Below are 24,566 nucleotides of genomic sequence, written 5' to 3' on the forward strand. Positions count from 1 at the left end.
CCGCTATGGTTATAGAAATGAAAAACAGGAAAAGTATGAATTGAATTGAATGCTATGTTAGATGCATATAAGATTTGAGTAATTAAAGGTTATTCCAAGTAAACTTTAATGTGTCATTCACTTGTCTACTTAATCACAGTTCTCATATATTAGGTTTTTTCAAAGTAGATTATATCTGTTTCTTTGTAAGTATTATATGGATAAACTTTTTAATGTTTTGTTTTCTTTTCTCTTCTTTTCTTCTCCTCCCTACCCCCTTTCTTCCTTCTCTTCTTTCTTTCTTTCTTCCTTTCTGACAAAGAAAATCCAGAAAATCCAATCCTTAGGCCATCTCCTTGAAGAAGGAGGCAAAACAAAGACAACTGGAGATAATGTGATTGATGAACAAAAGCTAAAGCAATGGCTGATGACTGGAAAAGAGAGATACATAATGGCAGCTGATGTTGTTAAACGTTCCATATTTGAAATTATATTCCCTAGGAGGTATAATATATATTTCTTGAACAATAATGTGGTTACAGAATTCCAATGTTATAGTGAAGTGTAAGGAAAAAAAAAACATTAGGTATGTGCTTTAACTACTGCTACAAAAGAGATAAGTCTGCATTTATTTGTGCAGGAAACCATCTATTTAACTGTGCTAGAGTTTAGCATTTAAAAATTGTACGAAAGGCCCAAATCAACTGAAATCACCCCGCCTAGATAATCACTTGGACGGGGACGTGGGAGTAAAAAAGTCACTGCATTTTCTCACGAATCTCCAAGCCCAATAGAAAAGTCACACTGAAACAGGGTACAAACAGCTGTCCTAAATTATATCAGTCCTGCGATTGTGGTGACAAGATGTTGTACCTGGACATTCCGAAATTAAAATTTGGCAATGAAAATTCTACAAAGATTTCTGATAACTTTTAGCTACAACTACCTTAAAAATAATAGATTGATGATTTCCTTTGTTACCTAGAAGAATTTATTTTATAAATACTTTGTTTACATTTTAGATTGTATTTGTCCTTACTGAATTAGAAATGATGAATCTAGTTTGAATCAGCTGTTATTCCAAGCTATCATGCTTAAGCTATGTCAACAGCATTTATTTGTACTAATGCTATTATTTCCATCAAAATTTGCCTGTGGAACCTATACAGTTCTTGATTTTAAAAATGTCAGTTCTTGAGATATACTGTATGAAGCTATTGTCAGCTTCTCTATTTCAAAATGCAATCAGCATATAATTATATTGATATTGAAAATATTTGTTTTTTTAAAAAAATATATTGATGTATGATAAAGATCTAATTTGTGAATGCATATGCGTGTGTGGTTACTTTTTATAATGTGAAATAATGAATAATGAGTTTACTCAAAATAAAACATAGGTTAATGAGATACCTGTGTTTGTGAAAACAGTTTTAAATATTTTCTGAAGTTTTTATTCTGTAATTAAAGACAGTTTATTTTTAAGTAATGAACAAGAAAAGGGCACAGACATCAACTAAAATCACCCAGGGGCAGCTACTCAGTATGAGGCTTTCATGGTGTTTGTTTTCCCCCTTTCCTTACCTATCGCCTCTTTTTTGGCTATTTTTAGTGATGCTTAATATCTTTCATTGAAGGACCATCAGGTAAATGGAATTGTTCAACCATTCATTTTGTCAGTAGTTAAACATTGATTAGGTATGAGAAGCTTGATAATACTGGTTAGTTCATACATTCTTTGTGGATTTCACTTAACCATGTTAGTGATGTCTCCTACTAACATCACTAATGTGGAACCGAGTACATTATGATCTAGGAGAGAGCATCGGGGGTACATAATGGATGTCAAAGCAGCATCAGTTTTTCTAGCACTTTGGTTCATAGCATTGACTCTGTTACTTTAAATAAAATGCAGAATTTTAGTTTATTTGTTCAATAAGTTTGGCAGAGTTTAGACCTTTTCTTCAGCATGCATGCAGGAGAAGAAGAAAGTGATTTGACAGAGAAGTCACTAAGGCTTATTTTGCTCAGAAGTTTACAGAAGTCAGCTGCAGTCTTATCTTAGGCACTAAATTATCAATTAAGACAGTCAATCAAAGTTATGTTTAGAGGTTTTCTTTTTTTCCAAGAGAACATGATAATTTCTAAAATTGTTGAAATATTTGTTAAAAATATACTTCCAAGGACAGATATATAGAGCAAAAAACCAGTTGGTGACATTTATGAATATCCATATGTACCTCAGTTTCCACTGGAAAAAATGATTGATACTCTTGTAAAAAGTTTTCAGTCTAACACCTTATTAAATAGTTCCTTTAAACCAGTTGTGTGACAAAGACACATCTCTAACTGTAGCTGCAGAGAAATAGAGACATCTCTGTTAATTATGGAAACTTGCAGTTTTAAGGATAGGTCTAGAATGTCACTAATCAGCATTATAAGCAAAAAAACAGACCTGTAGAATCAATCTTACTGGCAGAAATAGAGAGAGCTAAAAAGATTTTACTTAATAGAGAAGAGCATATAGAGCTTTGTTCCCATAACCTCATCACGGTTAAAAATCATTTCTGTTACTTGACTTCCTGGGCTTTATAAAGATGCCTTATTCTGGAAGAGTGGGTCCATTTTACCTACAGTCAGCGGCATATGTGAAATAATTTGAATTGAAATAGAACAGTCTCTTCAGCTTGACTAGGTTTATACCATGAAGATAAAATGAATTCAGTTAATTCAATAATCTGATCTCAGCTGTGGCATGTGTGTTAGGAAGTGAGTATGAGTGTGTATGTGTCTGTGTAGGAACAGTTTTTAAAATCTGACCCTTAAATATAGTGAAGTGTTGTTAGAATATTCAGAATTTTCCCCTTCGGTTGACACTGATTTTTTTTGTAAGATCAGTTACATTTTTCCTTGATCTGCATTTTTTCACCATGCATACATATTTAGAAAATCTAGTATCCTTGGAGCTTCTTAAGCATATGTGAGGAAATACTAATTTCTTTATAGAGAATAGGGCCATTTTCTGCCTTAAAGAGTAATGCGTTAGATATCATTGCCCCGTGTCATCATCGTTTTGTGCAAATATATGAAGAGAAGGCAAGAGTTTGAGTATATGTTCTATGAATCCTTTGATAATAATGAACCTTTTTATCACCGGGTTTGGCCATATTTATCTCAGAGGGTATTGTGTTCTCTAAACACGGTTTATTTCAGAGGGTGTTGTGGCTTTCTTCTCTAGATTTCATTTCTAAAAAACACGAATAATTTGACTGAGCCCTCTTTTATTTCTCTTTCTGCTATTTTTCTACAAATGAACCTCATTAATTGAATAGTAACAAGTCGCTTAAAGATGTCGACTGAAGTCAGTCCTCTATTTTTGTTTCTTTCTAGGCTCTAGAGTTGCCTGGGTCACCGGTGTCAGTCAGTGCGTGTGGAGGGCATACAGGAGTGAACTGATATCCAGGTTTTAGAAGGATAAAGAGTCAGTCTCTAGACTGTGGCTTATTATTATTATCTATTCACATTAGGTACTATTCACATAAATCTGTCAGTTGTAATAAGAGGAATAACTAATACAGCAAATTTAAGTATATTTAAATTGGCTAGCAAACAGATAAAAATCCAGTTAGGTGGTTAGTCAACCTAGTTGACATTCCAAAAATAGTTAACTTTACTCCTGAGTCTCTGAATTTACTCCTAAAATATTTTCTTATCTCTATAACAGAAGACAAGACGGGCTCAGAAGCTGTTTTGTTATCTTTCTTTGACCCTTGGGACAAAGTCCATGCTTACATTGTATTTAATCACAATGGGTAATAGACGTGAACACACGCCGCCTGTTGAACTGCACCCCATGAGATGCTTTAGACAGAAAGAAGAAAGAGTGGGATGGGCTCCGGGCCTGCAGTCAGGAGTGGCAGGGCCCTGACTCTGCCACTGATGCACTGGTTTTTCTTCCTCTGAGATGCCCTGTATGATTTCTCCATTAGATGCTGTAGGCATAGGACATCAGGCCCACAGTGCCTTCAGGGACCCATGAAGATGTCTTATTTCTTGCTCTAAGTTAAGTCCCATGCTTTGTATTAGTATAAAGACAGATATAACCCAGAATATATTCACCTTTATACAAATACAGTCATAAAATACTTTTATTATACACACATATATGTGTGTATATATATATGTATATACACGTGTGTGTGTGTGTGTGTGTGTATAAAATGGAAGAAGGAATCCACAAAGGTGAAAGGGCCGGGGGCCCATGAAAGCCTTGCATGCATCCGTGTGTGCTCAGTCGCTGAGTTGTGTTCGACTCTTTGTGACCCTATGGACTGTGGCCCACCAGGCTCCTCTGGGGATTCTCCAGGCAAGAATACTGGAGTGGGTTGCCATGCCTTCCTTCAGGGGATCTTCCCAACCCAGGGATCAAACTCGAGTCTCTTAGTAACTCTTGCATTGGCAGGTGGGTTCTTTACCACTAGCACTAGCTGGGAAGCCCCATGAAAGCCTTACTGTGGCCCTTTCTCCACTTTCCCGTTTCTTGGCTTTGTATAATAGAATTAAGAGGTTGAACTGGAAGATCTGTAGCTCAGTTAATGGCTTCATGGAGTAGACAAAGCCACATGGCAGCAGATGCTGTGGTCAGGCCTGACTACAGCTATTTTTTTCTAATTTTAGTTGCCAAGAAATTATTCTATAGTAGGTTAAAATAAAACACTCATTGGCAGCAGGGAGCAGTAAAGGGAGTGAAGCGCATGACCCATGGAGAATTCGTACTTGCCTTCCCAAAGACTTCATCTTGAAATAGAGTTCTGCGAGTCCAGATACCAAGATGGTTTCAGTTAATAACATAGGCTCTTAGAAACAGGCTTAAAATACCAGCCAGCTCATACAAACATCTCCTTAAAATAAGCTTGAATTTCACATGCAGATCTAAGAATGGCTCGAATTAGCACTTGGGAACAAGGGGGACACCAGTGCCAATGTCCCGTGTGGATTCAGACACCTCAGATCCAGCATCGCTGTGGCTCCAAGGACTCACGCGTGCTGTGGATCACAGGAGGGTCGGATCCACCACCCGGCCCAGAAACAGCACGGTTCTGGAGGTTTCTTCATAGATGATGAAGAGAAACGGCCGGTCCACTTTGACGATGGGAGGCATGTAATAAGCAGTGATTTCTAATAGGGTTCCTGCCATTGCCTCTGTACCTTCTTCATCCACCTCAATCGTGGCTCTTTGTAAAACCTAGGAAAGGAAATATGTGGAAGACCATTTGTGTGCTCATGGAGATGAGGGGATTCACTGACTCCCTGAACACTTTTGTTATGGTCCTTACCCACGGGGCTGTGCTCTCGGGATGTACTGGTATAGAGCTCATCTGCAGAGAGGAATGGTCTGTGGTTGCCCTAGCAACTGCCGCAGAAGCACCTCAAACAGCCGCAGGAGGTACCAGGAACCCGATTGTGAAATTCATTCTGGCCAAGGACCAGGGGACTCTGTGGCTGGCCATTTCACACACACGTGGATCAAATCAACAAATACTGAGCATGCACTTTGTGCTACTGATTTTTAAAAATATTTATTCATTTGGCTGTACCGGGTCTTAGCTATGGCATGCAAACCCTTAGTTGCAGCATGTGGAATCTAGTTCCCTGAGCAGGGATTGAACCCAGGCCCCCTGCATTGGGAGTGTGGAGTCTAAACCAGTGGACCATCAGGGAAGTCTCTGTGTTACTGATTTTTGAACTGAGCTGATATTCCTCCTGGAAGGTTTTCAAGCTGTCTGGAACCCCTGAGAACTTTGACCTTCTTTCTGGCAGGCAGAGGGTGGGAGGGAGGTGGGGCAGGAATGTGGTTATTCTTCTGTAGCGGTTTCCTAGAACCTGGCACCACTCTAAGGTGTCCCCTGAGCAAGCCTCTGGGTCCCTGAAGTCTTTCTGAACTCAGGTGGCCTGGATATAGGCCACCTGTCCTGTTCGTGAGGCCCTTTTGTCCAAGAACCACATGTGATGTGAGTAATGGACCTGTATAATTATTCTAAAAGAAGATAATGAAAACAATACCTAGACATTCTCTTAAGTTCCTGGAGTGAAAATTCCCTTCCTGGAGTAAACAAAGGGAAAATATCAATAATTTAGAATTCAAGCTCTAAAACCAAAACACGTTTCTTCAGTCTTTCATGTGTTTGTAGCAGAAATGCATGTGTTGGATGCTATAGAGGCAGAACTAGGGACAAAGAATGTAAGTCGGGGGAATTACAGGTCAAAATATATATATGAATAAAACTCAAAAACAGTTTTTGCCATTTGTGGATTGAGCTGCTTTTCAAATAAGTTCCTTGTCACTGCAAACATTACAAAACAAAACTGGAAGATTGTTTTGTAGGGATATATCAGAGGGGGTTTTCACAAGAGGCAGGAAGTTAGGCAGATAACCTCTGGGGTTTTCTTCCCTCTCCAAAGCAGTGGACTTCACTGGCAGTCAAGTGGTTAAGATGACCCTTCCACTGCAGGGAGTATGGGTTCAATTCATGGTCAGGAAACGAAGATCCCACATGCTGCAGAGTGCAGCCCCTCCACCCACCCAAATAAATGAATAAAACCGTAAGGTGGTGCAGTTTCATGGAATTCTAAGTGAACCTGTGAACCAGTTCCATTTTGGGGTAAATTTCTCCTTAAGCACTGATAAAGAAGAGAGGGAGCGCTACATAAACAGATGTTTTAATAAAGTAGCTCCAGTTCTTCAAACATCCAGCTTGGGTGCTGTTTCAAGTCTTTGGGAATTTTAATCTAGTTTTCTACTACAAGGCTTCCCTTGTGGCTCAGCTGGTGAAGAATCCGCCTACAGTGCAGGAGACCTGGGTTCCATCCCTGGGTTGGGAACATCCCCTGGAGAAGGGAAAGGCTACTCACTCCAGTATTCTGGCCTGGAGAATTCCATGGACTGTATATTCCATGGGGTCGCAAACAGCTGGACAGGACTGAGTGACTTTCACTTTTCTACTACAACTTGGCCTTTTATCGACATTCAGTGGGATGGAAAAATACCTGTTCCCTTGGACTCCCCTGAAAGGGCCTGACTTACCTTGGAAACTTTCAGATTTCTTTCAGTAACCATGAGATCACTTAGGTCAGCCCAGGGTAAGAAGATTTTTTGGACTCCCATCTGTTTAAGCAGCTCGTGCATCTTGTACTTCTGGTCTAACTTGAACTTTGGAAAGAAAACTTCCATTTTTCTGTGGTACAAGTACATATAATGGTGAACCGTAGACAAAAACCTTAGATTCTGAACACTAAAAACATCACTTCACCTTCCTCCAAGATTATTCCTAGTAACAAGTCTCCTTCAGTTGAGTGTAGCTCATTCTGCTCTTTTGTAATGGTCTGACTCAGAGAAGAGAGTTCTGACTTATCAAATATGTATTACTTCTGCTTCAGGAAACCAGTTTTATTTCCCGGTCAATGACTCACATTCTCTTTAGGGAAAGATGCCATACTTTGTATCCATTTCCCCCTGTCTTAAAAACAACCCAACCAAATACCTCCTGCCATGAATCCTGCAGACTCCTGGAGGATGGCTGTTTTCAGTCCCTATTCTGCAGACTCCCAGGATTCCAGGAGGAACTTGGGAGTCTGGGAATGGACAGGGGGAGGAGAGCAAAGGAAAATTTCAACCCCCTATTTATTTTCAGCCAGAGAAACTCTGATATTTATCTGTCTCTCTCTCTCTGCATATCTATCTAGCTATATTGGGTTGGCCAAAAAGCCCATTCAGGTCTTTTCTATGCCACCTATAAAGATGTACATTGGAGTTCTTACCCTTGTTTAGAAAGATGGGTTCTGTGGCTCAAAAATAAAAGGATGTGAACTACTGACTGGTACTAAGTGAGTCTTAAAGAAGTCCCAGTGTCTTCATCTGGATACCAATATGGATTTCACAGTGTTCTTCAGAGGAGTCAATGACATAACATGTGTTAAGCACCCAGAACGATGTCTGGTATAGAGTAGAGGCCCAGTGAATATTCATTTCCTTTTGCCCCCTCAACCCTTCTTTCTTCCTCTCTTGTAGAGCTGGGCAGGGCTCACACTGGAATGTAACTGAAGACATGACAGGTCTTGAAGACTGATATATAAATTGATTCGCCTAAACATTTGTTGAGGGCTTACTATGTTGAAGTCTTTTGCTAGGCTCTAAGGATTTGAAGAAGAGGAATGAAGATAAAATGAACACTGGGACCTTTAGCTGGATTTCCCTCTGTGTCAGATTCTAGAGTGACAGATTCAGGAGGCATAGCCTTGGCCTCCTTACTGGTACTGACTTCCTCGTACCCTGATGGGTATATTAATTTATTCCACAAGCTTTTGCAAGCCTGCCCTGTGCTCCCACCCCTGCTCTCTGTGCTCAGCCCCTTCCCCAGGTCATCACATTTGGTCTCATGTTTCCATTTTTGTGCTGCTGACTCCCCAGCCTGGACCTCGCCCTGCACACACCAGATCCAACTTTTGATACCCAGCTGTTGCCTTTTTTATATCCCCACCCGGGCTGTCTAATAGGTATTTCTGATCCAGCTCTTTCCAACTGAACTTTTGCACATACCCCTCAGCATGTTCGTCTCACAGTCTCCCTTTTCAGTATGTGGCAAATCTTTCCAGTTGCTAAGGCCAAAAACTTCATCTGTGACTCCCCCGTTTTTCTCTCACCCACATTCTAGTCCGTGGGCCAATCCTGTGACTTCCAGGTTCACAGATCCAGGACCCACTGCTCCTCCTTACCTCCACTGCCACTACCTGCCGAGCATCCTGATCTGGGTGCTTACACTGACCACGTGACTAGTCCCCTTGCTCTTCCCACATGGCCCCAGTGTCTTTTCTCAACAAGCGCAGATCATGTTGCTCCTCAGCTTGACTCCAGTGGCTTCCCATCTCTTTTGGAAAAAGCCCAAGTCTTTCCCAGGGCCTGTAATGTACAGTCGTGGGTGACAGCTACTGGTTCCCCTGCGACCTCATCTCCAAACTGCTACAGCCTCACTGGCCACCTCATTGTGCCTTGAACCCACCAAGCACACTCCTAACCCAGAACTTTCACACTTGTGCCTGTAACTCTTCTCTCTCCCAGGTCACCCTGACAGCCCTCCTTCATCTTAAGTGTTGGCTTACGTCTACCTTCTTGGCCTGGCCTTCCCTGGTGCCCACCGGCACCTGAGTAGAATGTGAGCTCCACGAGGAGGGCTAGCATCGTGCACGCATCACAATGCCTGACAAGTGGGAGAGCCTTGATAAGGACTGGCCGAGTGAGTAAGGAGCCACGCGCTGTGATAGACGCTGACAGTGGAAAACAGGACAAATGCAGCCCCTGCCATCAGGGAGCCCACCGTGGAGCAGGACAGGCACAGAATGAAATTGGGAGTGCCCACGGGGAAGGAGAGGCTGAGCTAGAGCAGGGCGACAGGAGAGCTGTACCTGGTTTTCATGTTCCTGAGCCACGTGTCCACCAGGTCTGTGGTCAAGTAGTCTTCAAGGGTGAGATGGTCACCTAGCCTCTCCATGAGGACCACCAGCATGGAGGCATTTCCTCGGTAGGGCAGCTTGAGGACACGGCAACGAAACTTCTTATCAAAAGTGGAGGCAAACTTGCCTGACCTGTACATCATGGGCACCTTGACCACCTTGTACTTGTCCAGGTAGAAAGTGTCCATTTCAGTAAGAGCAGGGTCAAAAGGGATCAGCCATTTCCCTGAACAGGTAAGAAAGAAACTCATTGTAGAAATGATCCTCCCCTAAAGCATCATTCTTGCCAAAGTAATAAAGGGCCAGGGTTCTGTCCCCCTTTCTGCCCAACGAGGACAGGTATCCTTACTGGATTTGTTTTGACCACAGCTCAGGCAGTCAGGAGGAAGGCATGGCAACCCACTCCTGTATTTTTGTCTGGAGAATCCCCATGGACAGAAGGGCAGGGGCCTATAGCCCATGTGGTTGCACAAAGTTGGACATGAGTAAAGCGACTTAGCATGCATGGATGCGGGCAGCGAGGATAAGTTTCCCAAAGATCAGCCTTTCCCAGGCTTCTTTCCAAACTGGCAAAAAATGAATCCAGATAATTCCCTCATTGTCCAGTGGTTCAGAATCCACCTTAAAATGCGGGGGACACAGGTTTGATCCCTGGTCCAGTGCAGGGGACACAGGAAGATCCCACATGCTGTGGGGCAACTAAGCCCGAGTGCCACAACTCTGGAGCATGACAAAACAGAGACCTAACACAGCCAAAAATAAAGTGGTGAAAGTCGCTCAGTCGTGTCCGACTCTTTGCAACCCCTCGGACTAAACAGTCCGTGGAATTCTCCAGGCCAGAATACTGGAGTGGGTAGCCTTTCCCTTTTCCAGGGGATCTTCCCTACCTAGGATTGAATCCAGGTCTTCTGCATTGCTGGTGGATTCTTTACCAACTGAGCCACAAAGGAAGCCCATTAAACACACGCACACACGAATCTACCCAAAGGCCTGCTGGAATCACACACTGAAGCAAGGAGATGTCTCCTAACCACCTGTGGCTCCTTCACTGTTCAGGACAAAACACAGGGTGAATAAAAGTCACTCATTCCAGATGATGCCCGAAGGACCCACTTCTGTCTATATTCACTTCCTTGTGGTTGGTTAGCTCCAACCTAGAGAAGACTGTGGGCCTGGCCACAGCCCTGTCTGCAGGAAGGGCTCTCTGACCACTCCTTTGGTGCACTCAATGTGCAAACAGAGGCCACTGGGGCAGAAATGATGACGTTCCCACCTATCCTGTGCTCACTGAGGCTCTGAGGGGAGGGGCGCCTTGTCAACAAGCAGCCACACAACCCAGAGGCTGCCACCAGCATGCAGGCACACAGCTCTACACACAGACATCTGTCCGGCCTGGCTCGATGAAAGTCCTCCTCCCAGACTTTGCAAGTCCCCTGGTGTCACCTTCCTGCTACAGTGTGGCCATGCAAAGCCAGTGCTGCACGAGAAAGGCAGGATGGAAAGGACCTGGGGTGAACCCCTCATCTGAGTTCAGCTTCTGCCGTTTACCATGTGACCTTGATCTAGCCAACCTCTCTGAGCCTCACTTCTCTATCGGAGGTGGGAGAGTCTGCATTTTCTATACTGAGAATCCAAGGAGAAGGGATTTTGTCACTTGCCCCAGGTCACAGAAGTAGAGGGTGAAGGAGCAAAGATGCAACCCTAAATATCTCAGATGATCTGCTTTAAAAACAAAACAAAAACCCAGAAGTTTCCCCAGGTCAGAATGTCAGAGGAGAGTTGTATAGATATGCTTGGAAATCTAGCAGTAAGCCCTGCAGGCACGCGAGGGCCCCAGGGCAGGGGCATCAAATGGACACGTCGTCTGGCACTGTGCCCGGTACATCCTACCTGTTCAATGCATGTTTCAATCTGTTTGTGAAACCCGAGAACAACATGTTCCTAGGAAATCCCTTGGCATCAACCAGACACAGGCCCAGCAGGAAAGGAAGAGACAGGTGAAGAGACCCATGGCTCTGGAAGAGCAGAATGTTATCCAAGTACCTTTGAACAAGATGTAATCCACAAGAATTAATTTGGTGTCAGGATTAATCTCATCAAAGAGTTTGGGAAGTTTCCCCTGCGTCTCTTGGTTCATGTAATGATTTATGAGCCTTTTGGCCTGGGAAGTGTTGTGAAAATCCACAGTCACACACTCCATATCGAAATACCTCTTGGAGAGATTGAGGAAGGTCTCTCTGATGTCAAAGTCCTTGTGGATGAAGGCGAAACTCCCCTGGGCCAGGCCCAGCTCTGGATTATGGGAGAGGCTCTCTTGTAGCTGCTTGAAGAGGGCAGGCAGGCGCGGTGGTCGGGTCTGGTTCACCACGGGCCAGGTCTGGTTCCAGGCCTGCAAGAGGAGATCCTCCAGCTGGGCTCTGCTGTGCCCCCTGGCCCCCAGAGTCAAGGCAGCCATGGCCCAGGCCAGGCCGAGTGGGGAGAAGACCACGTTGCCATCATGCTTCAGGGAGATCTTACGTAGCAGGCTGAACCCCAAGTTGGAGGCCTCCCTGGAGAGCTGCTGCCCCTCGGCCAACAGCCAGGGGGAGTCTTCCTCCCTCTCCTCCTCCTCCTCTGGAGCCCACTGTCTCTCGCTGGTCTGGCTGGTCTTGTTTTGGGCCGTGGGGGTCAGCAGAGTCTCCAACCCCGCCTGGGCCTCTGGCGAGTGGGAAGCAAGGGTAGAACCGGGCACCAGCCATGCCTGGGCCAGGAGGCAGGCCAGCGGGAGGCTCAGCACCGCCCACATCAGGGCAGCGTGGAGGCCCGGTCAGCAGCAAGGCTTCCTTGGGAGAAAAGAAGGCAGAGATCGCCCTTAATGTCTGATGCCCACCTCCTCCCTGGGTCCTGGTACGTCTCCTCCGGTCACCCTGCTTCTTTCCTGGGGGTCGGGGCTTATCTCCCAGAGGCAGGGCTGGGGAGACCCTGAGCAAGCAGGGTCACATTTGTCACCTGAGTCCGTGGGAGGGGAGGTGTCTTATTTCACGGAGAGAAATCTCCTCCAGTTTCCATCAGGGATCAGGCCCTCGGGCAGCTCCTGGTCTCCCCCAGCTGTCCTCACCCATCCCAGTTCCTCCCAGGGGAATGGCAGAAAGCCAAAAGGGGAAGGGATGCGAGGGGATGTGGTGTGGGTCCTGGGCCTCACTGGGTGTGGGTCACAGCAGCGCCAGGAGTCGGAAGGTCTTCCCAGAACTTTTACTGTCTGCTTGTTTTATTTGCCCTGGATCACTGGGCAATACGGCAGCTTGTTCAAGCTGGGCTGTGGGGACTTGGACCTGGGGACGCCTTGGGTTGGGGACTTAGAGGGTCTGGGTGGCCATGGGGCAAGGATGAATGCTGAGTTTGCCTGATTCTGCAATAGACCCCGCTGTGCCTTCCCTACAGCACTGGCCCAGCCCTGGGGCCCAGTCACAGAGCTCCTCTCAGGACTTCCTGCCTTCACTCTCTCTGGAGCCCCCAGGATAGGAACAGATGATGAACCAATTCAAACCACTTGCCCGGGCTAAGCTCCGCTTGGACCATCTCACCTAACCCTCACCTGTGAAGTGCGTCCTCCCGCCCACCCGAAGGCTGCCTGTTCTAGCGGAGCCCAAGACCACTCCAGCTTGGGCAGTGGGTCTCCAAACCCCACAGTCCCCACCACTGCCCCCTCTCTGGCCTCCCTCTCATCCTTGGGCACAGAGCCTAGCTCCCGATCACCTGTAGTTTCCATCTGAATAAACTCCCATGGGCACACGGGGCTCCTGGTGCTGACACCACCAGAGGCTGGCTGGGAAGGTCACTGAGATACACTCTCACTCTCTCCTGAAGCCACTGCCCCAGGAGGGCTTGGGTGGCGCAGGACCACTCAGCGCAGGGCACACAGGGCAAGGGAGGCCACAGGCCTCACAGAGTTTCCATCAGCGAGACCCTTACTCTGAGCCAGGCCACCTGAAGCAAAATGTGCTGACGGGGTGAGGTTCCCCGGCCTCTTGTTGACACAGAGGCCTGTGTCCTCACTGGGCCGGCTACAAGATGACCCCTGGCTCCGGGACTTAGCACATTGCTTTTGGCTTTTGCTAAACAGTGTCATAGGATCCAGGGCCTCGTCCTTTCCATAGCTTGAGTAGCATGACCTTACTCAGCGAAATACTCCTCTGTTTTCTGTGAGCGTTTAGGAAGCTTTGCCCAATTCTAAGTGGCAAGCCTGCACTCTAAAGGTAACTCCAGCAATAAATGTGCTAGGTAAAGACCTGCTGGAGTGTACCAAATGTACCCAGGTTCATGCCTTCATTAGATCACAGGCTTTAGCACCCCTTTGTAAATTAATCCCACAGCGATACTCTTAAATTCAGAGTAACTTCTGTCTGTGATGGTTTCCAGGTGGTGCTAGTAGTAAAGAATCTGCCTGCCAATGTAGGAGATGTTGGTTTGATTCCTGGGTTGTGAAGATACCCCTGAAGAAGGAGATGGCAGGGTGGGTTCTCACACATTCCCACTCATCTCAGTATTCATGATCAGCAGGAAGAAAGAAGATTTTCACATACCTTAGCAACAGCAAACTACCCACCACTTGGTTCCAACAAGAAATTGCCATAACTCTGAACTCTCATTCTCCTCCAATGAGCTTTTGTTCAAAGCAACCCTCCCCAGCTTCCTCCCAGAACCGAATAAAAGCCAGCCTGTCTTTGTCTCTTTGAGAATTGCCTCTGGTTTGCCAGTTTGTCCCGAATTGCAATTCCTCTGCTATTCCTGAACCTATTCATCTTCACTTCATTGTAATTGCCACTAATTTTGTTTAAGGGGCTTCCCTGGTGGCTCAGATGGTAAAGAATCTGCCTGCAATGTGGGAGACCCAGGTTCAATCCCTGGGTCAGGAAGATCTCCTGGAGAAGAAAATGGCTACTCACTCCAGTATTCTTGCCTGGAGAATCCCATGAATAGAGGAGCCTGGCGGGCTACAGTCCATGGGGTTGCAAAAAGTCGGACACAACTGAGTGACTAACACTTTCACTTTCTAAGGGGCTTCCTATGTGGCTCAGTGGTGAAGAATCCGCCTGCCAATGGAGGAGACATGGGTTCAATTCCTGCTCCGGGAAGATCCCGTATGCCATGGAGCAAAGCCCATGAGCCACAATCACTGAAACCTGCCCATCTGGAGCCCGTACTCCACAACGAGAAGCCACGGCAATGAGACGTCCATGGACTGCAAACTAGAGAGTAGCCCCTGGTTGCCACAACTGGAGAGAAGTCCGTGCAGTAATGAAGACCCAACACAGCCAAAAATAAATAAATAAAATTAAAAGAATTTTTTTTTTTTGGTTTAAGAATGACACAGAGATGCAGCACTCTAAATAGAACCTGAGTAGTAAGAAATTAACCACTCACTCACCACTTCTCAGCCTTGAATGTACCTGCAGCTGCAAACCCACTCCCAAATCTGGAAGCAGCAGGGACTCACTTGCTTGGGCAGACAGGTCTCTGGGAAGAAGGCCAGGGAGCTATGTGGGGCTTGCACGGAGTGTTGTGGGCATAATATCTCAAGCCTTCAAAGCCTCTTCCACTGGCCTCTCTGTGGAGGAAGCCTCCCGTGTCTACAACAAGCCTCTTACCACCCCCACCTCCTTGCCCGCCCCATCCAGTCCAGGAATGAGGGCTCAGCACAGCCCAGGTTGCTACCCCCCCGCCCCGGGGAACCCACCCAGAGAGGACAGAAGGTCTTCTCTCCCTATCCTTCATTAGGCAGACACTGTGAAGCCTCCCTTTGGTCCACTGTTCTTACCAGTGAGTGGCCACCCAGTGCCTGGGAAGGTCCTTCATTCAGGGCAAAGACAGAAGGTTAGGGCTTGCAGCCGAAAGCCTGCAGTAAATATTTGCTATTCCAAAGTGTGATCCCCCTTGGGGGGCTGTTACTGATTAACATCCTGCTTGGAGATGGTGGCGTTTCTGGGAAAGCCACGATGGAGAGAGAGGCTTCCCATAATCCCCTGCAATCCTGCACTCCTGACTCTTGGGCAATTCCTCCATGAGAGCATCTGCTTCTCAACCCAGGCAGCACCCCAATGACATCCAGGTCCTCGTGGGACATAGTTGCTGCAGGCGCTGAACACCTCGCAGGAAGGAAGGGCTGGATCCCACAGAGGCCTCCTGGGTCCCCAACTCAAAGCTGGGCTCTGTGTAAGAAGGGAAGGCAGAAATGAGTAAGACCTGCTCCCAACACCTCCCAGGGAAACTTTTCAGTCCACTGGGAGAGCTGTCGTTGTTTAGTTGCTAAGTCATGTCCAACTCTTTGCAACCCCATGGATTGTAGCTCACCAGGCTCTTCCATGCTTGGGCATTCTCCAGGCAAGAATACTGGAATGGGTTACCATTTCCTTCTCCAAGGGATCTTCCCCACCCAGGGATTGAACCCACGTCTGTTCCATATCCTGCATTGGCAGGCAGATTCTTTACCACTGTGCCACCTGGGAAGCCCTGCCAGTGGGAGAGACAGACCCTTTAATCCCCACCAGCCATAAAGAGCCTATTTCAAGGTCAACTCTCTGCTTCACCAGGTAGACGGACTTCTAAGACTAAAATCCTCAAACACTGAAAGTCAAGGCTGATGTAGACCCTTTAAGACAAAAACTCTCAGACTGTTAGACTCTTTTTAATAATATAAATATTTTATGTGCCCTTTACTACTCTGAAGTGAAATTTGTAGTTAATAGAATCAACCCACAAAATTTAAAAAATAATAATAATGCTTTACAATATGGAGGGAAAAGGAAACTATAAGAAGATAACGTTTCTTTAAGTATGTAAATGCTCTGCCGTGACTACACGTGAAGCGGCAGTGGTACTGTCAGATGCGGGACCAGGTGGGAGTGCTCTCTGCTGCACACCTGTTGCATTGGCCCTTCCACACCACAGTCACGATCACTACCAGCGATGCGGCTTTCTGCAGTGGTGAGTCACATTCAGTTCCCCAGAAACAAAATAGAAATCTTCCTCTGATTTATTTTCATAGAAAATTACATGGGAATTAAAAATTGGTGGTGGGGGGATGGCGTTTTCAGCTGAGCTAAAATACCTGTGGCCCTGTGAGAGTCTGGGCTCAGATCATTTATAAGTAGGTTTTCAAGTGTTCCACCCACATGGACTTGCAGCGGGACGTTGCAGTCACGTGACACCACTTCACTGTGGGGGACAGGCGGGTGTGTTTCCAGTATATCTGGTATGTCTGGCCCGCAGTCACGGGAACCCAGAAGCGCTGCTCCAAATGGTTGTGGAAATCAGAAGTGCCCCAGCAAGTTTCCGGAGTGTTCCTCTGGGGAAGTACCTGCTCTGTTGAGAATGGCTGCCTGAAGAGGCCAAAGTGAAGGGTGCCAGCAGATGAGGCTGGGCCAGGGTTCTAGGCTCAGCACAGGAGCCAGCCTCTGCTTCCGGCCCCTGGAGTTCTGCAGCTGAGGGGCGGCTGGCAACCAGGAGGCAGGGTCTGCTGGCTTCTGCTTGGGGCAAAGGCCTGGGAGGAGCTAGTGAGCATGGAGGGTGTGGAGCACAGCGATCACAGGGGATTCAGAGGTGCCATAAAAGTCATCATGGAGCACTTGACCATTTGGGAGTCTCTTAAAACGTCTGCGGGAATTTCAGAAACTGATCTTTATAAGGAAGGTGGCAGAATGTATTGGAAAGAGTGTAAAGGCCTCTGTCAGACTCCCTGGGCTTGAATCTCAAGTCTTCCAAATTCCTGGCTGCCGGACCTTAGGAATGTAACCTAACTTGTGAACTTGCTTTTCCTTCTCCATAAAGCAGCCAAAACTGTGCCTGGCCCATGAATATCGCAGCAGCACCCAGGAACCAGGAAGTCTGTGGGCAGCATTGCTTCTAAGGTGGTGGGTCCCGACCCCTAGGAAGGGTGGCCCGGAAGTTCTCCACCTTCAGCAAAGATGAGTCCTGCACCGCTCCCAGCAGGTCAAGGTCAACACTGGCCCCTGTAACTGTGAGCTCTTTCACCAGCTGTGTGGCCCTGAATAAGCTCCTTAACCTCTTCTTGCCTCAGTTTCCTGATCTGTAAAATGGGACTCCCAGGGCTGAGCTGTTAGGACTGCAGTGAGGCTTAAATGAAGCAGTGCCTGTAAAGAGCTTGCTACCTGGTAGGAAGAGCTAATGAATGGTATTTGTGGTATAATTTCAGAGCCAGAATGAACCTCAATGGTAAGCCCAGACCCTGGATTTGGACTTGACAGAGGAGAAGATGCCAGGGGAAAAAAAAGGTCAATGTTAGTTGTTCAGTGGTGTCTGACTCTTTGTGACCCCCATGGACTGTAGCCCACCAGGCTCCTCAATCTATAGGATTCTGCAGGCAAGAATACTGGAGTGGGTAGCCATTCCCTTCTCCACCCAGGGATCGTGCCTGGGTCTCCTGCATTGCAGGTAGATTCTTTACTCTCTGGTAGAGACACCAGGGAAGCCCAGAAAATGCACGCCCGTACTCATTAAGGCCCTTCCTGCCTTTGGTGGTGCCGGAATACAGCCAGGCCACCTGATTTCCCATCTGCATTTCATTCACCAGCCTCTGCAGAGAGAGATTGGGAAACATCTGATGGGAAGGTGTGTGGTGATCAGAATCAACTCAGAGGAGACAGTACAGTCTTTCCTGGAACAGCTCAGTAGGCAGGCAGCACAGTGCTTCTGGGAGCCACCCTGGAGGGTGAGATCCAGGGGCTTCTAAAGCAAATCTGTCCTAGGACCCAAAGGGCTGAATGTCTGAAAAACAACCAGAGCTAGGTATTGGCAGAATCAGGCTTCAGGAACCAGAGAATCGCAGTTCGTCCGCTCAGTGTGGATCAGATCAAGAGGAAAGCCTGGGCGAGTGTGGGGTACAGAGATAGAAAACAAAAAGCTTCCGAAATCCTTGCGACATGCAGACGCGTGGGGCAAATGGTTCACTGTTTGCAAAGCGGCCTCTTTCTCCCTCCCCACTGGCCTTCTGTCTCCCTGCTCCCGCTCCAGGCTGCCTCCACCCTGACTCCCCCGGCTCCAGTGACACCTAACGAGATGGCAAATTCATCCTCTGTCCCCAGTGCTAGAAAGCTGATGGTCCAGGCAAGTGTGCTACTGTGATCAGCGAGGTGGGGATAACTTCCAGGTAACTAGAGGCTTGCCTGGATAGCACTTGCATCTGCCTAGCATGACAGGTTAACTAACCTAGCTTTCTTTCCTTGAGATGGGCTTTCTCTTTGGTTCAGGGCAAAGGACATCTGAGTCAGAAGGACATGGTAGTAAGTTTTCCTTAGTATAAAGAAACAGATGATCAGAGAGGTCAGTAAACTTGTTCAAGAACACAGAGCTTGAATTTGAACCCAGACCTCTGGGTTCCAAGGCAGCTAACCAGTACAGCCACCTAGTGTGGCAACAGGTTTTCACTGAGATGGTCCTTCGGCCTGGGAGGTCACGTCCTTTCCCTTTTGCTTTTGTGCTGGGGTTCATTACTCATTTGTTTGTTTTAATTTAAAAGATTATCTTTAAATCATTTCAAACTTTAAAATCGCAAGAGTAGTTACAAAAAACTGCTGTAAACCCTTAACCCAGGTTCACTAATTTTAAAACATTTCCCACATGTTTTACCATTCTCTTCTCTTTATATATAGTAGCTTCAGGTATTGCGACCGTATTGAATTTTTTGGATTTGAGAATTCAATACTATTTACAGAAGAGAATCCTCTTGTTCTTGGGATTACCTTGTCATCTCCAACCGTTCATCATACGGTAGTGTGTGTGTGCACAGACATGCATATACATGCATGCTAGTAGGTGATGAAGCATATTGCCCAACTATTATGTTGAAAAGTTCCTTGGACTGATTCTTCTTCTCCCCTTTAACGCAGTTATATTATCTGTTTGAAGTATGTTTGAATTCACTTGTTTTCTTTTCACGTGGTTTTAGGGCTTTCCTCATTTGTTCATTTAATTTTATTTTTGAATATACAGAATATTAACATTATTCTAAAAGTCTAAACCATATAAAAAGGTCGGTGAAGAGAAGTGCTATATCCTACCCCCCAATCTCTTCCATTCTGTCCTCCTCCCTCCCCTGCAGGTAACCATTTAATTAGTTTTTAGTTTATCCTTTTTTTTACAAGGACCCACTGGCATTCACACTAGCAACATATGAAGATGACTGTTTCTGTACAACCAGTAGAGTGTCCTGTAAAGCTCTCACATTTTTGCCAACCTGATGAATAGGAAATGGTAGTCTTCATCCAAATGGTAATCTCAATGTAGTCTTAATTTGCATTTTTCTTATCAATGAGGTTGAACATATTTTCATATGTTGAAGCACCACTTATTAGGGATATTAGCTCTTTATCAGTGACGTTTCTTGCAAGTATCTTTTCTCAGATTTTCACTTCTGTTGACTTTGTTTATGAATTTTTGACCAAGCAATTAAAAATATTTTATATGGTCAAACTTCTCAGTCCTTTAAAAAATTTCATACGGACTTTTAGTCATGGTAGGGAAGACTTTTTCTCTACCTAAATTACAGAGAAATTTATCTGTGTTTTCTTCTAGTACTTATACAGTTCTTTCTTATTTTTCATTTAGGTCTCTGATTCTTAGTTTATTCTTATGTGTGAAGAATGAGTCTAATTGTATCCTTTCCAAATGGCTATTCAGTTGTCCCAATATTATTTACTTAAAGTCTTTATCAAATATTGAATTTCCATTTGTATTTGTATTGCTAGACTTTCTAACCTATTTCATTGGTCTTCCTATCTATACATATTCCAGTACCAGAGATTTAATTACAGTGTCTGTGCAGTCTGAGTTGACATCTGATTGGGCTGGTCCCCAGTCCTCCACCCCCTGCCCCTACATCTTTTCTCTTTTCCATGTTTTCCTGGCTACTCTTGAAGGTTTATTCTTCTGTACGGACTTTGGCATCATTTTGTCTATCTCCAGAAAAAAACATTTGCTAGTATTTGTATTGGAATACAATTAAGTTGATAACTTAGGGAAAACTGACATCTAGATGAGGTTGAACATCTTATTCAATAAGGAATATTTTTGCATTTGTTCAAGTCTGAACCACCCTTATGGCAGAAAGTGAAGAGGAACTAAAAAGCCTCTTGATGAAAGTGAAAGAGTGAAAAAGTTGGCTTAAAGCTCAACATTCAGAAAATGAAGATCATGGCATCTGGTCCCATCACTTCATGGCAAATAGATGGGGAAACAGTGGAAACAGTGTCAGACTTTATTTTTCTGGGCTCCAAAATCACTGCAGATGGTGACTGCAGCCATGAAATTAAAAGACGCTTACTCCTTGGAAGGAAAGTTATGACCAACCTAGACAGCATACTCAAAAGCAGAGACATTCCTTTGCCAACAAAGGTCAGTTTAGTCAAGGCTATGGTTTTTCCAGTGGTCATGGATGGATGTGAGAGTTGGACTGTGAAGAAAGCTGAGCGCCGAAGAATTGATGCTTTTGAACTGTGGTGTTGGAGAAGACTCTTGAGAGTCCCTTGGACTGCAAGGAGATCCAACCAGTCCATTCTGAAGGAGATCAGCCCTGGGATTTCTTTGGAAGGAATGATGCTAAAGCTGAAACTCCAGTACTTTGGCCACCTCATGTGAAGGGTTGACTCATTGGAAAAAACCCTGATGCTGGGAGGGATTGAGGGCAGGAGGAGAAGGGGATGACAGAGGATGAGATGGCTGGATGGCATCACTGACTCGATGGACGTGAGTTTGAGTGCACTCCGGGAGTTGGTGATGGACAGGGAGGCCTGGCGTGCTGTAGTTCATGGGGTCGCAAAGAGTAGGACACGACTGAGTGACTGAACTATAACTATATGAACTATAATTTTGTATCTTTAAGGAATATTTTCTAATTTTCTCTATATCAGTTCTGCACATTTCTTGTTTATTTCTAAGTGCTATATCTTTTTGATTTTTTTGGATTTTCTCTTCCATTATGTGTTCTAATTGGTTGTTGTTTGTATATATGAAGGCATTGCTTTTGTGTGTTAACTCTGTATTCTGGTATCTTGCTGAAATCTTTTATTGAGTTTGTTTTACCATTGATTTGCTTCAGTTATGCAAGTACCTTACATGTCATCTGCAAATAGAAAGAGTTTACAATTCTATGTCTCTGCTCCCTCTTGTCTAATTGCATAGTCTAACACCCCCAATGTGAAATGGTAATGAATATAACGAGTAGCCTTGTCTTACTCTTGATCTTAGTGGGAATGCATTTAGTGTTTTCTTATTAAAATGCTGACTTTACACATATATATGGAATCTACAAAAATAGTATAGATAAACCTATTTGCAGGGCAGGAATTGAGAGACAGGCATAGAGAACAGACATGTGAGCACAGAGCTGGGGGAAGCGGAGAGTGGGATGAATTGAGAGTAGACTGACATATATGTACTACCATGTGAAAACAGATAGCTAGTGGGAAGCTGCTAAACAGCACAAGGAGCTCAGCTTGGTGCTCTGTGGTGACCTAGAGGTGGGATGGGGGGCGGTGGGGGTGGGAGGGAGGTTCAAGAGAAAGGGGATATATGTATGCATATGGTTGATCTGCTTGTGGCTCAGCTGGTAAAGAATCCGCCTGTAATGAGGGAGACCTGGGTTCAATCCCTGGTTTTGGAAGATCTCCTGGAGAAGGGAAAGGTTACCCACACCAATTCTGTGGCCTGGAGAATTCCAAGGATCATGTAGTCCATGGGGGTCGCATGACTGAGCGAATTTCACATAGTTGATTCACTTGGTTGTTCAGCAGAAACTAACACAACATTGTAAAGCAATTATACTCCAATAAAAAAAGATACTGATTTAGAAAGGTATCAGATCAGATCAGATCAGTCGCTCAGTAGTGTCCGACTCTTTGCGACCCCATGAATCGCAGCATGCCAGGCCTCCCTGTCCATCACCAACTCCTGGAGTTCACTCAAACTCACGTCCATTGAGTTGGTGATGCCATCCAGCCATCTCATCCTCTGTCGTCCCCTTCTCCTCCTGCCCCCAATCCCTCCCAGAATCAGAGTCTTTTCCAATGAGTCAACTTTCGCATGAGGTGGCCAAAGTACTGGAGTTTCAGCTTTAGCATCATTCCTTCCAAAGAAATCCAAGGGCTGATCTCCTTCAGAATGGACTGGTTGGATCTCCTTGCAGTCCAAGGGACTCTCAAGAATCTTCTCCAACACCACAGTTCAAAAGCATCAATTCTTCGGCGCTCAGCCTTCTTCACAGTCCAACTCTCACATCCATCCATGACCACAGGAAAAACCATAGCCTTGACTAGATGGACCTTTGTTGGCAAAGGAATGTCTCTGCTTTTGAATATGCTATCTAGGTTGGTCATAACTTTCCTTCCAAGGAGTAAGCATCTTTTAATTTCATGGCTGCAGTCACCATCTGCAGTGATTTTGGAGCCCAGAAAAATAAATTCTGACACTGTTTCCACTGTTTCCCCATCTATTTGCCATGAAGTGATGGGACTGGATGCCATGATCTTCGTTTTCTGAATGTTGAGCTTTAAGCCAACTTTTTCACTCTCCACTTTCACTTTCATCAAGAGGCTTTTTAGTTCCTCTTCACTTTCTGCCATAAGGGTGGTGTCATCTGCATATCTGAGGTTATTGGTATTTCTCCCAGCAATCTTGATTCCAGCTTGTGCTTCTTCCAGTCCAGCGTTTCTTATGATGTAATCTGCATATAAGATAAAGAAGCAGGGAGACAATATACAGCCTTGACATACTCCTTTTCCTATTTGGAACCAATCTGTTGTTCCATGTCCAGTTCTAACTGTTGCTTTCTGACCTGCATACAAATTTCTCAAGAGGCAGATCAGGTGGTCTGGTATTCCCATCTCTTTCAGAATTTTCCACAGTTTATTGTGATCCACACAGTCAAAGGCTTTGGCATAGTCAATAAAGCAGAAATAGATGTTTTTCTGGAACTCTCTTGCTTTTTCCATGATCCAGCAGATGTTGGCAATTTGATCACTGGTTCCTCTGCCTTTTCTAAAACCAGCTTGAACATCAGGAAGTTCACGGTTCACATATTGCTGAAGCCTGGCTTGGAGAATTTTGAGCATTACTTTACTAGCGTGTGAGATGAGTGCAATTGTGCGGTAGTTTGAGCATTCTTTGGCATTGCCTTTCTTTGGGACTGGAATGAAAACTGACCTTTTCCAGTCCTGTGGCCACTGCTGAGTTTTCCAAATTTGCTGGCATATTGAGTGTAGCACTTTCACAGCATCATCTTTCAGGATTTGGAATAGCTCAACTGGAATTCCATCACCTCCACTAGCTTTGTTCGTAGTGATGCTTTCTAAGGCCCACTTGACTTTACATTCCAGGATGTCTGGCTCTAGGTCAGTGATCACACCATCATGATTATCTGGGTCGTGAAGATCTTTTTTGTACAGTTCTTCTGTGTATTCTTGCCACCTCTTCTTAATATCTTCTGCTTCTGTTAGGTCCATACCATTTCTGTCCTTTATTGAGCCCATCTTTGCATGAAATGTTCCTTTGGTATCTCTAATTTTCTTGAAGAGATCTCTAGTCTTTCCCATTCTGTTGTTTTCCGCTATTTCTTTGCATTTATCGCTGAAGAAGGCTTTCTTATCTCTCCTTGCTATTCTTTGGAACTCTGCATTCAGATGTTTATATCTTTCCTTTTCTCCTTTGCTTTTCGCTTCTCTTCTTTTCACAGCTATTTGTAAGGCCTCCCCAGACAGCCATTTTGCTTTTTTGCATTTCTTTTCCATGGGGATGGTCTTGATCCCTGTCTCCTGTACAATGTCACGAACCTCATTCCATAGTTCATCAGGCACTCTATCTATCAGATCTAGGCCCTTAAATCTATTTCTCACTTCCACTGTATAATCATAAGGGATTTGATTTAGGTCATACCTGAATGGTCTAGTGGTTTTCCCTACTCTCTTCAATTTAAGTCTGAATTTGGCAATAAGGAGTATAAAAATATGTATATTTAAAGAAAGGGAAAGTTACTCAGTCGTGTCCAACTCTTTGTGACCCCATGAACTGTAGCCTGCCATGCTCCTCTGTCC

The 24,566-nt window shown here is 45.2% G+C and overlaps 2 protein-coding genes across 7 annotated transcripts in view; one reads left to right on the plus strand and one right to left on the minus strand.

Moving 5' to 3' along the window:
• PPP4R4 (protein phosphatase 4 regulatory subunit 4) overlaps positions 1–3,599 on the plus strand; it is a 106,217-nt gene extending 102,618 nt beyond the window's left edge. For all 5 annotated transcript variants that reach the window (XM_061395200.1, XM_061395198.1, XM_061395201.1 and 2 more), the window contains one exon: positions 302–3,599. In XM_061395200.1, coding sequence (XP_061251184.1) covers positions 302–326 — 25 coding nt within the window. In that variant the 3' untranslated portion in view covers positions 327–3,599. The remainder of the gene's footprint in view (positions 1–301) is intronic.
• On the minus strand, positions 1,398–15,372 carry SERPINA10 (serpin family A member 10). Of its 2 annotated transcripts, none has more exons than XM_061395204.1 (5): positions 15,284–15,372; positions 11,530–12,308; positions 9,439–9,712; positions 7,064–7,214; positions 1,398–5,224 (listed from the first exon to the last, which is right to left on the minus strand). In XM_061395204.1, exons 2-5 carry the CDS (start codon positions 12,269–12,271, stop codon positions 5,033–5,035), a joined length of 1,359 nt encoding a protein of 452 aa, XP_061251188.1. In that variant the 5' UTR covers positions 12,272–12,308; positions 15,284–15,372; the 3' UTR covers positions 1,398–5,032. The 2 variants fall into 2 exon arrangements, with proteins under 2 accessions (XP_061251188.1, XP_061251189.1); XM_061395205.1 differs by having other exon boundaries at positions 4,110–5,224; positions 11,530–12,304.
• Positions 15,373–24,566: the final 9,194 nt, after the last annotated feature.

The sequence above is a fragment of the Bos javanicus genome, chromosome 21 (genome assembly GCF_032452875.1).
Source record: "Bos javanicus breed banteng chromosome 21, ARS-OSU_banteng_1.0, whole genome shotgun sequence".
Taxonomy (NCBI): Eukaryota; Metazoa; Chordata; class Mammalia; order Artiodactyla; family Bovidae; genus Bos; species Bos javanicus.

Coding starts and splice junctions, on each gene's coding strand:
- SERPINA10 (XM_061395204.1), bottom strand. CDS start 12,271: ATGTGGGCGGTGCTGAGCCTCCCGCTGGCCTGCCTCCTGGCCCAGGCA. Junction 9,713..11,529: donor GGATTACATCTTGTTCAAAG/GTACTTGGATAA, acceptor TTACCTGTTCAG/GGAAATGGCTGATCCCTTTT. Junction 5,225..7,063: donor GAAATCTGAAAGTTTCCAAG/GTAAGTCAGGCC, acceptor TTCCTTTCCTAG/GTTTTACAAAGAGCCACGAT.